The sequence below is a fragment of the Adelges cooleyi genome, unplaced genomic scaffold, assembly GCF_023614345.1.
Source record: "Adelges cooleyi isolate 19-005CV unplaced genomic scaffold, UGA_ACOO_1.1 ACOO_flye_CR_arks_rails_tigmint_CR_PRNA_681, whole genome shotgun sequence".
NCBI classification, from domain to species: domain Eukaryota; kingdom Metazoa; phylum Arthropoda; class Insecta; order Hemiptera; family Adelgidae; genus Adelges; species Adelges cooleyi.
In genome coordinates, this window is record NW_026096384.1 from 22,239 (window position 1) to 37,431 (window position 15,193).

Here is a 15,193-nt window from a genome sequence, read left to right on the forward strand (position 1 = left end):
AAATACTGTCGTCTGTAAACCGATGACATTTTTTACACTTGTAATAGGATATTGAATCCAATCATAATGAATAAATTGAAATAATATAAAAAATTCAAACACCCAACAAATGTGTTTAAAATCGTGATCAAAACTGTTTATTATGAAATACATTTAAATAGCTAACAATTTTACAGGTATATTAGTGCGATATAAAAAATATTTAATATAATGAAAATAGGTTTCTGTAACATAATATGTATTTATTATTCATAAAAATAGTTAATGTAAAATATAATGCTGAGCTAACAGAAATTACAATTCTATGTTATCAAGTAATATCTTTTTGTGACTGTCCGGCCAATATTGATATACGCCAATCATAGTATTTGTTGCGTAGAAAGTAAAATCTCCTTGTGCAGAAGTAAGTGTGCAATTATCATTAGTGTCAACACTTGCAGATTTCATAAATTTATGTGCTTGATGTTCTTGAAGCAATGAAGTTATGTATAATCCAATTAAAATGCAATTTTCAAGAGAATTGAATTTATAATGACCACCTGAAAACAGTTCTATAATATTAAATGTAGGTATTGAGATACTCAGACGATTGTATGGCCTGATGACGGTAACATTGCTGCCGAAATACGTATACGCCATAAACTATTAATTATGCGATAAAGGGTATATTTATTATTTTGGCTTGTTAGGCTTGTACATTTGTACATGAGAAAATAATACCATATACATGGTGTCCATATTGTAATTTTACAGCAATGTTACACAATATCAATACATTTTTAAATTCCAATTCATTGATTTTTAATGATTATAAAAGAAAATATCGATGTTTACCTGAAGGAAATTTTATTAAATTTCTAATATAAACTTTAACCATATCTCTTCTTGTCATACTATCAACTTTCAAATCAGCTTTGCTGATTTCCCTCACTGTAAAAATAATTAAATCGTGATGTATCTCACAAATATTAAAATAAATAATAATAAAAAAGTTAGTTGCTTGTGACATGATTTCATTACATTTGAATCAGTGTAGTTTGTACAATTTTAACATATTGTTGGGAACTTTTTAAATAATCACCACTTTCAATTCTAAGCAATGATGTTTTTGAATTTTAGCACTTTTGTCACTTAATTGTTTTACGAATGTCGTTTATATGAAAAGTTATGCTTTCCTTTGGTTGAAAGAACTAATTCAGAAGTGATTAAATTATATGATTTAATAATTGTAGTTATTTATTAATAATGGTTATCTTTTTGTAAAGCAGACAAAGGCTAATAAGAGCAAGAAAAAATCTGTTTAAAAATTTAATTGCTATACAGGTTGTTTGTAAAAACGCGATCCTATTTTTAATCTTAATGCTACTAACTACTATCGAATAAATGCTTCAATACCTAGAGTTTCAGCAGCAGGCACCGACTTGATACCTGTAACAAAAATTGTATATAAGCATACAGATAATATATAATTTTAATGTTCGTTTCTTATCTATATAAGGCACTTCAAAACTAAGACTACTTAGACTATCTTTATTTTACAAAAACGATTTGAGTTTGGTCACAAAAGACCGTTAAAACTTTAAGCAAAAAATATACAGCTTTATTACTTTGAACTTAAATTGAATGCTTATGGTTTTTATTTACATATAGAACTTTGTAATAATTACATGATAATTATTATCAATTTTATGAATTGGCCGATTAAAATATTGTTAATTTTATATTTACAATCAATGCTCTTGACTATTGCATTTTGGACAATATGCTCATATTCTATGCATTCTATAATTCAAAATAAAATACATTTTAATAATTAACATATAGTATTACGATAGACATAAAAATGTATATAGATATTTTCCTAATTTTTTCAGATTTGTTGACATCCCTTAATCCTTTGTATATATAGTCATTTACATTTCAGTTGAGAACATGATTAGGATAATTCTTATCAAGGAACACAGACGAATCTAATATTGAATATTTGATAAGTTTATAGTATGGAGTTTTGCATGAGATAACTGGTAGTAAGATCAGTTTAGAAATTGGTTATCAACTGATTATGCTCAAAAATTACTATTCTGCTCAAAAAGTTGGTCATTAGAGACTTTTAGATTTCGAAAGGGTTCGTTAAAAAAAAACTAAAAAATGATCCAAAATTCAAAATGGCCCACTTACGGTCACAAACACTTTTCTTTTTAATAGATACAGTGTATTTTTTGTTCACCAAAATAAAGTTCTCATACAAACTTGTGTTGGAAAAATTGTTCGACAAAATTTATAGTATCCATCTCGTTTATTACTTTTTTTTAGTTTTATTAATTTAATTTAACGCATGTGGTATGTGTGGTATCTATGGTAATAACTGTAACCGCTATTATTATCGTTATCATTATCATAATTAATATCCTCTTATCTATGTACCACAAAAAGGGTTTGTAGTCATTAAATACTGCGGGGTTGACGGACCACAGATAACTAACCTTTGTCAATGTCACACACAATTTACAACAGAAGTTACAACGGTTATCTCATACACCACGGTTACCACTCATGCCATGATTTCCATACATGCTTCACATACAACGGTTACTACACATAGCATGCTTACCATAGATACCACACGTAATAAAATAAAATAATAGCTTAAGAAATGAGATGTAACTCATAAACTATGGATTTTATCGAACACAAGTTGTTAGTTTTTAAGAGAACATTTTTTAGTAAACTAAAAATTCACTATTACCAAAAAAAAAACATGATTGTGACTATTTTTCTGCCTTTTGAAATTATAAACCATTTTTTGACTGCATTAGTATTTTTTGAATATAACGAATTAGTATTTTAAAATAGGATATCAAATATATCAATAAATGTTTAATAATGTTTATAATATGTTCATATTTTAACTTTAAGAATCTTTTATTAAACTGAAAAAATGTTGATTAATTAAAAAGGTAGACTTTTTTTAAATACAAATTTCCAATGTAAATCTATTAAAAATACAAATTAATATAATATATTTATTTTTAAGTTAGGGGTTTGATATTATAGGGATTGTTCTTTAAATAGGCTACTGTTAAATAAAAAGGTAATCAGTTAGAAATAAAAAGTTCCTTTGAAGAGAAAGAGCATTTTCATGTCTCATTTAAGTACCGAATAAATTTAGAGTAGTGGTGGAATCATAGATAGTTATATAGTATATTAAGAAGCAGTAACAAGCTAGTATAATACATTATCAAGTTAAAATTCAAAATAGGTTAAGGGCCCAAATTTTCTATGAATTATTTTAAGCCAGATATTAAACACTACAATATTAGCCAGAATCTTGATGTTTTATTATACTAGCTTGTTACGGCTTCTTAATATATCTTAATATATATATATTATATATAATTCCACCACTACTCTAAATTTATTCGGTACTTCAACGTGACATGAAAATGCTCTTTCGTGGTTGCAGACTTGGCTGAAAAAATTTTTTTCGGTTGTGTGCCAAAGCAAAAACATTAAATGTGTCCCGTGGTTGCGGACTCGTACGTAAGCTGTTATCTAAAACTCCATCTCCACCACCGAAACTAGAGCTTCAACTCTAGCTTCAGCTCCATCCCAAGCTCTAACTTTTGCATTAGGCTACTGGTTGTAAGCTTTGTTTAGAAGTCGTGTATAAAAATTGTATATTTGTTTATAAAGTTTGAAGCGCAAACATGGTGATAAAAGAGAAAAATAAATATCCAACGTGATATTTTACAAAAAAAAAAAGAACCACTCTTATATAAATTATATTTTATAACCATATATATAATATTTTAAATATTACATATTAAAAATCTTTTATTAAATCGAAAAAATGTTATTTAGAAAGCTAAAATTGTTTTATATAGAAAAATTCCTCATGTAAATCTATAAAAATTACCAAAAACATTACTTATTTTTAAGTTAGGGGTTTGAATATTTAGGGATATCTTTTTTATAAAAGCTACTATTAATTTAAAAGGTGATCTGTTAGAAGGTTTTTTTTTAATGTATAGAACAAGTTAAAATATAAGCCAAATAAAATTTCGAAGATAGATTTTTTTTGCGTCACCCTAATATGTATGTGTAAATTATTATAATTTCCTTTGCGTAAACTACAATAAATATGATAATGAAATAATATATTACTAGATATATTTTCGACATTAGTGGCTGCTTGATCTGAAATTAAAAAAAAAAACTTAATGAATTTCAATTAATATAGTAGAAAGACTTCCATACATTTAATAAAAAATATTACCTGGTACAGTCAACATATAAATATAATCCACTGAAATTATTATAACATACATAGATCATTAACTAAAACTGGATTATTTTATATTTTTATATTAATATTTTATTTAATAGAGTGCAGAATTTATACATAAATTCGAGTAAATAAATATCGAAATATATATATATATATATATATATATATATCAATTGAAAAATGTCGTACAAGCCACCGCTTGTGTGCGGTCTAGTTAATTTATGTTAAAAAATTTAACACTTTTCGTTATTAGAAAAATCATTTTTCATGCTATAATATTTATTAAACACAATGCATAAATTCGGCACTCGAGACTGTTGCTCGTTCGATAAGCAAAACACAGCCGAGTGGCTATAATAAAATAGCTGCACTGAAGCAGATGTGTGAAATACAATAAAATATAATGATTAGCTAATGATTTGACTATTATTTTTTATTTTATATATATAATTACCCATAGTATAACCCATACTATATTGCGTATTTTCATAGAAAATTGTTCTTATTGCATTTGTAACCCCACCTGGAATAAAGACATAATAGTTTGAGCTATACAAAAATAGTCAAATAAAATCCTAACAGATACCAATATCTTTAGAACAAGAGTACAAGAAGTTTTAAGCCAGGACTATTTAACTGAACTTAAATCACTCTGTTGTTTACATAGTTATTTGTTACTACCTATAAGAAGTATGTTCCAAGTAAAGCATAGAAAATTTCACTTTAAGACGTCTCATAGGGTTCAATTACTAATAGGTTTGGTCTGTATAGTTTTCATGGAATATGATCACAGTTTTTCACAATCTATGATCCCTTTACTAGGGATCATAGATTGTGATGATTTTACTTTAAAAATTGAATCGTTCTATAAGCCGTTGAAATCATTTCTTTTAAAGTTATTGAAGTTTAAAATTAAGGTCGTGAGGTGTAGTACAGTAGAGTAATTTATGTAGATAGAAATATACATTTCCTTGTTCCGTGATACTCAACTACAATAACTTAAAATCTTCCTTTATATGTATAAATAATTTAATCATCATAAGTTAAGTACTTACACCGTGTTACAAACAATAATACTATACATGTCGTGCACTCTTAATCTGAACAAATTATTGAACAGACATTTTTAATTTATGATTTAATTTAATTTAATTATATTTTCATATAGGAAATATATGTAATGAAAATATTATTATACATCATTAAATAAATATATATATATATATTATCAAAATATTTAATTATATATACTTTACCCCGTACTTTATCAGCTTGCCTGATTAGTTCGTCTGTAATTTGAAATTTAAAACATGTATAACAACAAGATTAATTATTTAAAAAACTTTAGTTAGTAATTAAAGTTATTTCGTATTAAAGGAATGTGTTACTTACTGGTAATGACAACTTCCATCTTATAATTATCTACCAATAAAAGTTAAATATGTAATTCGATTTTAAATTTACTCGTTTTGGAACGTGTAAAAAAAAATAATCACCTATAGTTTCTGCCAATATATTTGCAATGGCAAAGGAAAACAAAACACAGTAAAGTTTCATTGTTAGCTGCAAATAATAATAACATAAAAGTCGCTTACATCAAACTGACACGCTACGACAATTAATTATTTTTTCCGATAATAGGTATCGTTCTTACAATTATAATGTTTTTAAAATGTTTATATTTCATTTTTGTAACTGGAGCACGATATCTTCTGAACCGCTAAAATCGATATCTTTATGTGGAAAGTCTACAAATAAGAAATCGTATCTAAAGAGTAATTGTGGGACCAAATTTAAACTAATTTATTCTACCCTTTACAAAAATCGAAAAACAAATAATAAAAGTTTGCATGTTATTTTATTTAAAATTATATGAAATTGTAAATTGTTGAAAAAATAGCCGAAAGAGACGCTTATACTACTAGTTTGAAAGTATATATATTCAATAGTATATATTGACTATATTTCAAGAATTTCTTGCGGACCTTTTTTTTTTATTTGCCCCTTAGGAGTAAATTTTGTTTACAATAAATTATTCCTGTAATATGGAATTGCTATTAATTGAAAGTTTTAGTTTAACGGATTAAAAAATATCGCAGATCTATAGGTAAAACATTTTTAAAATATAAGACATTGTCATGCGGGGCTAGGTGCCCAAGGTTACCCATGTAAATAAATGAAGACGGCACTTGCTTTTATGATATAGAATTACTGATTTTGAATTATATATAATTTACAATCATAGTATAAGACGTGGACCAGTACCAGAGTGAGTACAAGTGTATAACAAGACAACGACTGACTAAAGGGTATAATATTATAATATAATAGAATATTAAAAGGTTCTTAACACCCCCCCCCCCACTTAGATGAGAACTGGGGGTCCAATGAATCCCATTGACTCAATAAAAATAGAAACACATATTATATAATTCCAAAAGATTTAGAACGATTTTGAGAGACCGGTAGCTTTAAACAAACTTTAATTGACTTTGATTCAGAGCTGTGTATTTGATATTTCTGTCGTATAAACTTTAATTTCCTGGTCTTATACTTAAGAAAGATAATTACAATTGTAATTTATATCATACAAATTAACAAGCATGTGTATGTCATTACAGTACGATGACCAGGATCTAGACTAAATAATTGACTATTTGGAATTGTGGACACATTTGTGATTCTTGGGGATTCTTTGACTAATTTACAAAGGTCATAAAATAATTCGATATTTGTTATATGCTGTGGAATAATATCTTTAAGTAATCCTATGTACTTAGTAACTATGGTAAACATAGGATTTTGAGGGATTACATCTTGTGAATAGTTATAGTATACATTAGAAATGGGTGTTAGAATTGATGTTGTAGTATGAACTATACAGATGGGATATATAATTAGTCGACCAATGCCTTTTATATAAACAGAAAAGTCGCGTTGGGGAGATTTACAATTCAGTGTGACTAGTTTATCTCGCGTACAATATACAAGAATTGGTGTCCGATAATCGATTCCATAAGCTATTATCGAAGGATACATACTTGATTTGGTATGATTGAGGCAGTGTTTGGGGGTTTTCTAATAATATGATTTCACATAGATTTATTAGAAGAGGACTTATTGTAGATTGGTTGATTACCTTTACTATATAGTTTACGATTTAAGTTGTAAACAAGCTTCTTTGCGGTTGTCGCTCGCACGAATGTGTTGTGGGCCCCACTCAGGATTTTCCCTTGTCCCTATAGTATATATTGGTTGATCGCTCTCTACTTTTTGAACAGGTTCCGTTGGTCTGGAGATAGAAGAAATAACCTGTGTCGACGAACCAGCTGCAGTTTACTCTAAGACCAGGGTACACCAGCTAGTTGTAGATGCTGTAGAAACGGTATAAATTGAGTGAGAGACGGTGGATGTCTTAGAATTCGGTATAGAAAACTAGTAGTAGGTCGAGGACAGAATGATGTAGAAATGAAACCAATTATCATTTTATACGTAGTAGGAATGGTATGGGAGACAGTAAACGCTGTAGACGTATTCGAAATGGTATTATAGATAACAGACGATCTAGACGTATTAAAAGTGGTATTGGAGACAGAAGATGTAGTCTGAGAACCAGTAGATGTTGTATTAGTTGAATGGGAACTAGAAGACGTAATGGAAGAAATGTATCTCTTATACTTTTTTTGGAATATTATTGTAATCGTTAAATAGTAGGTACCATTTGGTTATTTTGGACATGTTACTTTATAAATCGTTTGTTTAATACATTAAATAGATACCAGTATACCACCAAATCATTGTGAATCTAGTTTAACCGTAGGTAATGACAATTATTCGTAGTATAATAATTTAATTTATCTTCAGAACATATTAATTATTAATATCCGGGTAGATATTGTATGAGTAGAGTGAGAATTAGTCGTTTTTTACTGAAGTAGTAGACGTTTTTTGAATTGAATGAAAACTAGTAGATGTACTTGAAGTACGAGAAATAGTATTGACGGTCGTAGACGTTATAGCTGCAGTAGAAACGGTAGTAGAACTAGTAGACGCTATAAAAGTAGTATATATGGGATTAACACTTTGTGTAGATGTGCTCATTAGCTCATCCAACAAGGAGTTGGTGTGATCAATTAGATTATTCGTACTTCCTAAAGTGCGAATCGATCTGTTTAAAATATCAACACTATTCGCTAAATCCCAAGGTAAACTAATACTACGACGGGATTTTTGTGGCTTAGAACGAAGAACACGAGTCGTTTCAGTAGAGAATTGGGATGAGGTAGTCTTTATATAAGTTGATAGTATATAATCACTACCACTTGTACTATGTGAACGACTATTTCCAGATTCAACTAACTACGTAGCAATGAGTGAGTAAGCGGATGGTCAAACGTATTTATTGACCATAAAATAATAAACAAAATTCTTTAAATAAAAATAAAATATTTTTTTTTTAGAAACCTGTTCAAAAATTTACACCTAAGATTACTTAAAATAAGAAAAAATTATTTATAAATAACTATTAAGCTTTTCTTTAAAAAAAATAAAAATTTTAGTTACTATTGTAAAAAAAAAAAATGTGTAAATAGAAAATTATTGTCAACGAGATATGAAAACCATATTGTATAAATTGAAAACAAAAAACTTACAGTACGATGACGACAATTTTAATTATCCAAATCATATTTTGGATTTGACCTACGGGTTGTGATATTGAATGATCGACGTAGAATTACCGAAGTTGAATTGAACGAGGTTGAAAAATTTAAATTTGAATGAACAACATTGGCGAAGATCGATGTTGAAATGCACGGCTTTGACAAAAATTGAAATCCAATTGGACGGCGTCGACAAGATTGAAATTGAATGAAATGGCGTTGGCAAAAATTTGAATTGCTTTAACGGCGTTAGACACAAAATCGGAGGTGAACTGAACGATGAATTATAAATATCAAAATAAATTATACGGTGCTGAAGATTTATTGACGTTCAATGGATTGAATAGTTTGCCCTTTTACATTGCAATTAATTTGAATAATAACGGTTCGGTATGATTGAAAAAATATTCAAATTAACTGCGGCGCAGTATTAATATCGGTCACTTGGTCGCGACGCGATAACTGCCGGTGTCGGAGCAACTCTAGCCGCTAGGGCGCGATAGAATAACACGACGAGAATTTGAATTGATAAGTCACTGGCCACTAAATCGCAACACAATTGACAACGACGGTTTAAAACTCCAAGTTGCCAATAGGTCTCGACGGCTGCGATTTAACCGCGCGACGTTCAACGGCGGCACCGGTGGCGGTAACGACGGAACTGGTTGGATGCAGTGTTACCACTATGAACTTGAAATTAAAGAAGCGGTGTTAAGAAGTAGTACAAGACGGAGAATTGCAAAGACGCGGTGATAGGCTGCGTTCACCCTGAACTACCTACTATCAGTCTTCAGACACGCGGTTAAGCAAGAAAAGTTCTTCAACTTACTGAATTTCGATCCTTGGTGCTGGATTTGCACTCGGAAGATGTTCCTGGAGTATTCACTCCGTTTACTGCTGCCACCAATTTATGTTATGTGGGGCTAGGAGCCCAAGGATACCGATGTAAATAAGTGAAGACGACACTTGTTTTTATGATAGTTATAATAAGTAAATCACAATCAGTAATTCTTTATTATAGAATTACTGATTTTGATTTACCTATTATAATTTACACAACACGATTAATTGAATTTTACAATAGACATGGAATAACAAATTTTTGAATTATAACAAAATATAGTATAAGACGTGGAACAGTATCAGAGTGAGTACAAGTGTATAGCGAGACAACAACTGACTAAAGGGTACCGGACGACGGGGGGCCGTTGATCGGGTGTCATGCTAAAACCCTTGGTCAGCACATTCCAATCGGCCGACTGTAGTCGGGTGACGCAATATACTCTAAACAGTATATTATAATATTATAATGTATAATACTATAATATACTAGAATATTAAGGGGCTCTTAACGACATATTAAAAAATATATAAAATTAAAAGTTTTCTTACAATATCTGATGTTTGGTATGAATATTTTCTTAAATTATATGAAACTTTTAAGACAATGTTCAATCGATCAGCTTGCTATACTGTTTATAAGCGATTTTCATGCGGTTTAGCGGTGTATTACGAACGAAACAATAAAGTATATATACATTTGACTGGGTCCCTTACGTAGATTTATTGACAAAGCTGTTTTTTCACTGTGATTTCATATATACATTACACTCGATCGGAGTTTAAACTACGTGTATCTCATATTTTGATTTCAAAATCACTCGTAAAACTAATGCTTGATTTATTGAAATTTTACTGTTAAGTTTGTTATGCTAGTCTATCGATAAAAATCGTACCTATAATAATATTATACGAACATTGAAACATTTTTCCGACGACCATACTTCCCCTACCCTCTCGCCAAGCAGAAAATGGCTGGCGGTATAATGAAAAACAAAATGTTTAAACCTGAAAATTAATGTAGCCAAGTATCACGTTATGACTTTTGCCCGCTCTTCTAAACTACCCGACTTTAATTATAAAATTCATGGGCTATCTGTCATGCATGCTGGTAATTCGATTTGTGATCTCGACTTTCATTTATCGAGAAGCCTGAGTCCTCATATACACGATGAAGATATTTGCTGTAAAGCGCTTAAACTTCTCAGTTTTATCCAAAAGACTGCATACGGTTTTTAATTATCTGGCACAGTGAACGTTATTTATTGTGCTCTCGAAAGACTTATACTTGAATATGGGTCTGTTATTTGGGACCCTCACATTGCTGTTGAGTCAATGATAATTGAGCAAGTCCAGAGAAAGTTTCTGCGTTTCGCCTCATACGTCCTCAAAGTCCATTGTCCTCTTTATGACTATTCCCTATTATGCAGAGCCATTTCTACAGCGGCCGAGAGCACACGTATTTACGCAAGCTCCCGATTTTTGGCTTTTAACTTTGGCAATTGTGACCCGTTTTTTACGTAAATTGTTAATTTAGAAATAAATATTGTGCGCAAGAGGATCGGTGTCGATTGGAGCCGGTCCTCCATACATTTTTTCGTTAACTGCAAATTTAAGTTAACAAGTATACAAGTATATGGCTGCAAAACGGTAAGAAACGTGCTTTCTTCTTCCTAATAGTGTTATTTCTTAAACGGCAAACGGCGGTTTCCCGTTCGGTCACGTTTTTATTTAAGAAGAACATACGATTATACCGGTTATAGCATAAGTTCGTTCTCGAGCTCTGACAATTTTTCGTCGTTACCCCACCCCCCGGAGGACTAAAACCATGCTAGCATATTTGCCTTGAACCTAGAGACCCTGAACCTGCGGCCACCTCTTAGGGGCACTTAGGCACCTAACATATTAATATTGACCTTCCCCCCCCCCCAATTTTCGGTTTTTCGTAAACGCCATAATTCTGTGGCAAATGGACTTAGAGAATTGGTTGAGACGTTGACTATTTCGGTTAGGAGTACCCTAGCTGGTACGCCACCATCCTAGGGGTCTACGATCCCTTCCAAGGGACTTCCCTAAGTTTTGGGCCTAAAACCTTCAAACTCTGTAACCACCTTCGGGTGGTCTAACTTGGCCCGCTTACCAAATTTGGGGACATTCGAACGATTTTTACTTCCGCGGTTAGTGGTTTTAGTGGTGTACATCGTGTCTACAGCTGAAAACAACTGAGGTTATCATCAAGAGGCATAAATCACTATAGCTTGATCTAATCAAAACTTAAACAGGGACATTTTTAGTAAAAACGATTGATGAGGACACAGCCAATACACTCAAAGCTATCGTTAAAGATAAGAATTATCTTATAAAGTATGAATCGGCTAAATGGCCTAGAATTATTATTCGGGGTGTTGATTCCCTAGCACTTCCGAACTCACTGCTGGTTAGTATTTCTGTGCAAAACCCTTACCTTGAACTATCTCCCAATACAACGGCAAACTTGATTAAGCTAATTTTTCGACGTGGCACTAGAGATAAGAACATGATCAACTGGATAGATGAGGTGCACCGGAACTTTTTGTAAGGCTACTCAGAGATCCAGACGCAGCACTGTACATCGGCTTCTATTCCTGTAAACTCAGCAAATTCGAAGAGATGAAGTGTCTTATGTGCTTGGGTTTTAACCACGTTGCGGCAAAGCTGGTACGCATCAACTCAAAATTAGTAAATCTCCTCTTTACTGAGCTTCCCATGAACGCAAGAATTTAAGCTTACGTAGATGACATAGCCGTTTTGATAGCCGGAAGTACCCGTCGTCTTGTTGTTGACAGAATGGAGGAAGTGCTCAAAATAATTCACCAATGGGGCCTTACAAGAGCCCTAATTGGCCAAACGGGCGCATATCAAACCGCGGCCACCTCCTCGCTCCAGATTGCCGGGACATCGCGACTTGATCTTATGGCAAGATACCAAGTTGAAATCAAAATCTCTTGAGGACAAGATTCTGCTGACAAGGCCAGGATTCTACGGAAATTATGCTTCGCTTTCTGTGATAAATGACAAGCGAGATGGGATATATGTGCAACTGGTAGATGGACATACACATTCTTTCCAAACGTTGCCCGAAAGTTATCTACCCTCCTCTACTTGAGGTATCATGTTGTACAATTTCTCATGGTCACGGAAATTTCAAAACTAAACTCTACTCACTGGGACTTTTAGACCATCCGAGTTGCACATGCGGTGCACCTGATGAAACAGCGGAGCATATACTCTTCGACTGCTCAACCGCGGTGACTCAACGGGAACGCCTTGAACTTGCGCTGTTTTAAACTGGTTATAGAATGATTCAATTTTTTGCTAAAGGGATCATTGAATGTGAAAAAATGTGATCATATTACATGAAATATATACAGAACAAACCTATTAGTAATTAAACCCTATGAGACGTTTCAAAGTGAAATGGTCTATGCTTTACTTGGAAGATACTACTTATAGGTAGTAACAAATAACAATGTAACTAACAGAGTGATTTATGTTCAGTTAAATAGTCCTAGCTTAAAATTCTTGTACTCTTGTTCTGAAGATTATGATGTCTGTTAAGACTTTTTTTAACTATACGGGGAAATTATAGACACCACTCTGCCGGGAGTTTAAACACGAAGACGAGACCTAAACAGGAATGGTGCACTAGGCAAGTGGTGGAAGGCCCACGGTTTCGTATGTGCGCGGTTTCTTGTGCACGAGCATTTACTGAGTGGAAGGTGATTAGTCACCAGCCTTACTGGGCGACACTCAGCGAGGTTGGTGATCGACATGGCAGAGGAGGCACGAGGACCTTGCTAAGCCACTCAGTGGGGGTTGATCGCATCGCTGGGCGCGGTCATCCCTGCGGATAGGGGAGAAAGAATTCTACCATGGTCTTCACATTTGTCGTAAAAGGCGACTAACGTGACGTAGAGCCCTCCGACAAGTGGCCTTCCGACAGGTCACTTCTTCTTGAGACACACATTCCCCGGCCCGCAATTAGCACCCAGTGCTACTAGTCGGTCCGCGGTCGAAGGGGATCCCTTTGGGGTGAACCACTAAAGCCCAGGTACACCTATTCACCTAATGTGCATATGTTTCTTGGCTTTAGTGGTTAGCCCCGAAGGGATCCCCTACGACTGCGGACCGACTAGTAGCACTGGGTGCTAATTGCGTGCCGGAACCTAATGTGCATATGTTAAACTTGCCCAGCCTTGCGGGTAATAGGCATATGGCTAACAAAAGATTCTTATCTGGCCTTCTTTCGGCTCGGTAGACTCTCCCACATTGTTAGCCAATATTAATTTTAAAGTACCTGCCTGTCAAACTAGAAATTCTGCCTTTTTTATGTTCCTTATTTTTCTACTAATTATCTCCAAAACTCTCCCCATATTCGTCTTATGAGCCACGCCAATCAAGACCCATCGTTCATCTATTAATAATATTATATTTTAATTACTAGTTTGTTATACTAAGTATAAGTAATAATATTCGCAGAAGTTTATAATGAAACCCAAATCACACGAATGACGTGTTGAGCCGGTGAAGCACTCGCGTATGGTGGACAATTCACTTAATATATATTTATATAAACTGCTGATACGTAACACCTCTTTCCTTTTTTTTAAAATTAAAATAATATACTATAGTTACATTTTTAATATTGTATACGGTAAGATTCATTAAGGATATAACACTCATTTTCTCGGAATATATTATTATTTTGCAATAATTGTAGGTACACATTTTACAATATCATTCAATATTTTTAAATTTTTTATCAACAATCTTTATAAGCCCAACTGGGGGGTTTTTAGTTTTTTTTTAAATGGCACTAAATGTTTTTAATTACATAAATATGTAAGCAAAAATTTAAATAGTATGTAAGCGTTTTAAATTTGAAATTTCATCCATCTATTCATTTGTCATTACTTTATAAAGATACTACATTTCCTTTTAATAATTATCATATTTCTTGAGTTTTCCAAACCCAGGAGCACATATTTATGTTCGCATTGTTCAACTGGCGATAACACTAACAAAATTGTCACTAAAAAAAATTTTGAAATAATGATTGACAAACGGTTCTTATCTACAGCTTACCTATTATAACACAGGTACTAAGGTTGGTTTTACATGCCAACATAATCAGCTACTAAAACGGTCGTTTACAATCGCATAAGTGCATACATTTATATGGCCAACCATTGCGTTAAATGATTTCATCTCACACGACTTTTGGGTAGACGATGATGACAACAGAAAATGATAGTAACTCTTTCGTATCTCACATCTGGTTCAGTGTAAATGGAGTTCAGTATAAACAAAATTAAAGTGTACACGGACATAAAAAAAGACTACATCATTTTAAAACCAAAGCATC

General features: G+C 32.3%; 1 protein-coding gene across 1 annotated transcript; it reads right to left on the reverse strand.

The window, feature by feature from the left end:
- Positions 1–294: 294 nt before the first annotated feature.
- On the reverse strand, positions 295–9,376 carry LOC126845142 (uncharacterized). The gene is made up of 9 exons (XM_050583706.1): positions 8,941–9,376; positions 5,785–5,851; positions 5,681–5,710; positions 5,545–5,577; positions 4,743–4,811; positions 4,165–4,197; positions 1,396–1,428; positions 835–930; positions 295–539 (listed from the first exon to the last, which is right to left on the reverse strand). The coding sequence occupies exons 2-9, from the start codon at positions 5,843–5,845 to the stop codon at positions 295–297; spliced, it is 600 nt and encodes a 199-aa protein (XP_050439663.1). The 5' UTR covers positions 5,846–5,851; positions 8,941–9,376.
- Between the last annotated feature and the right edge of the window lie 5,817 nt (positions 9,377–15,193).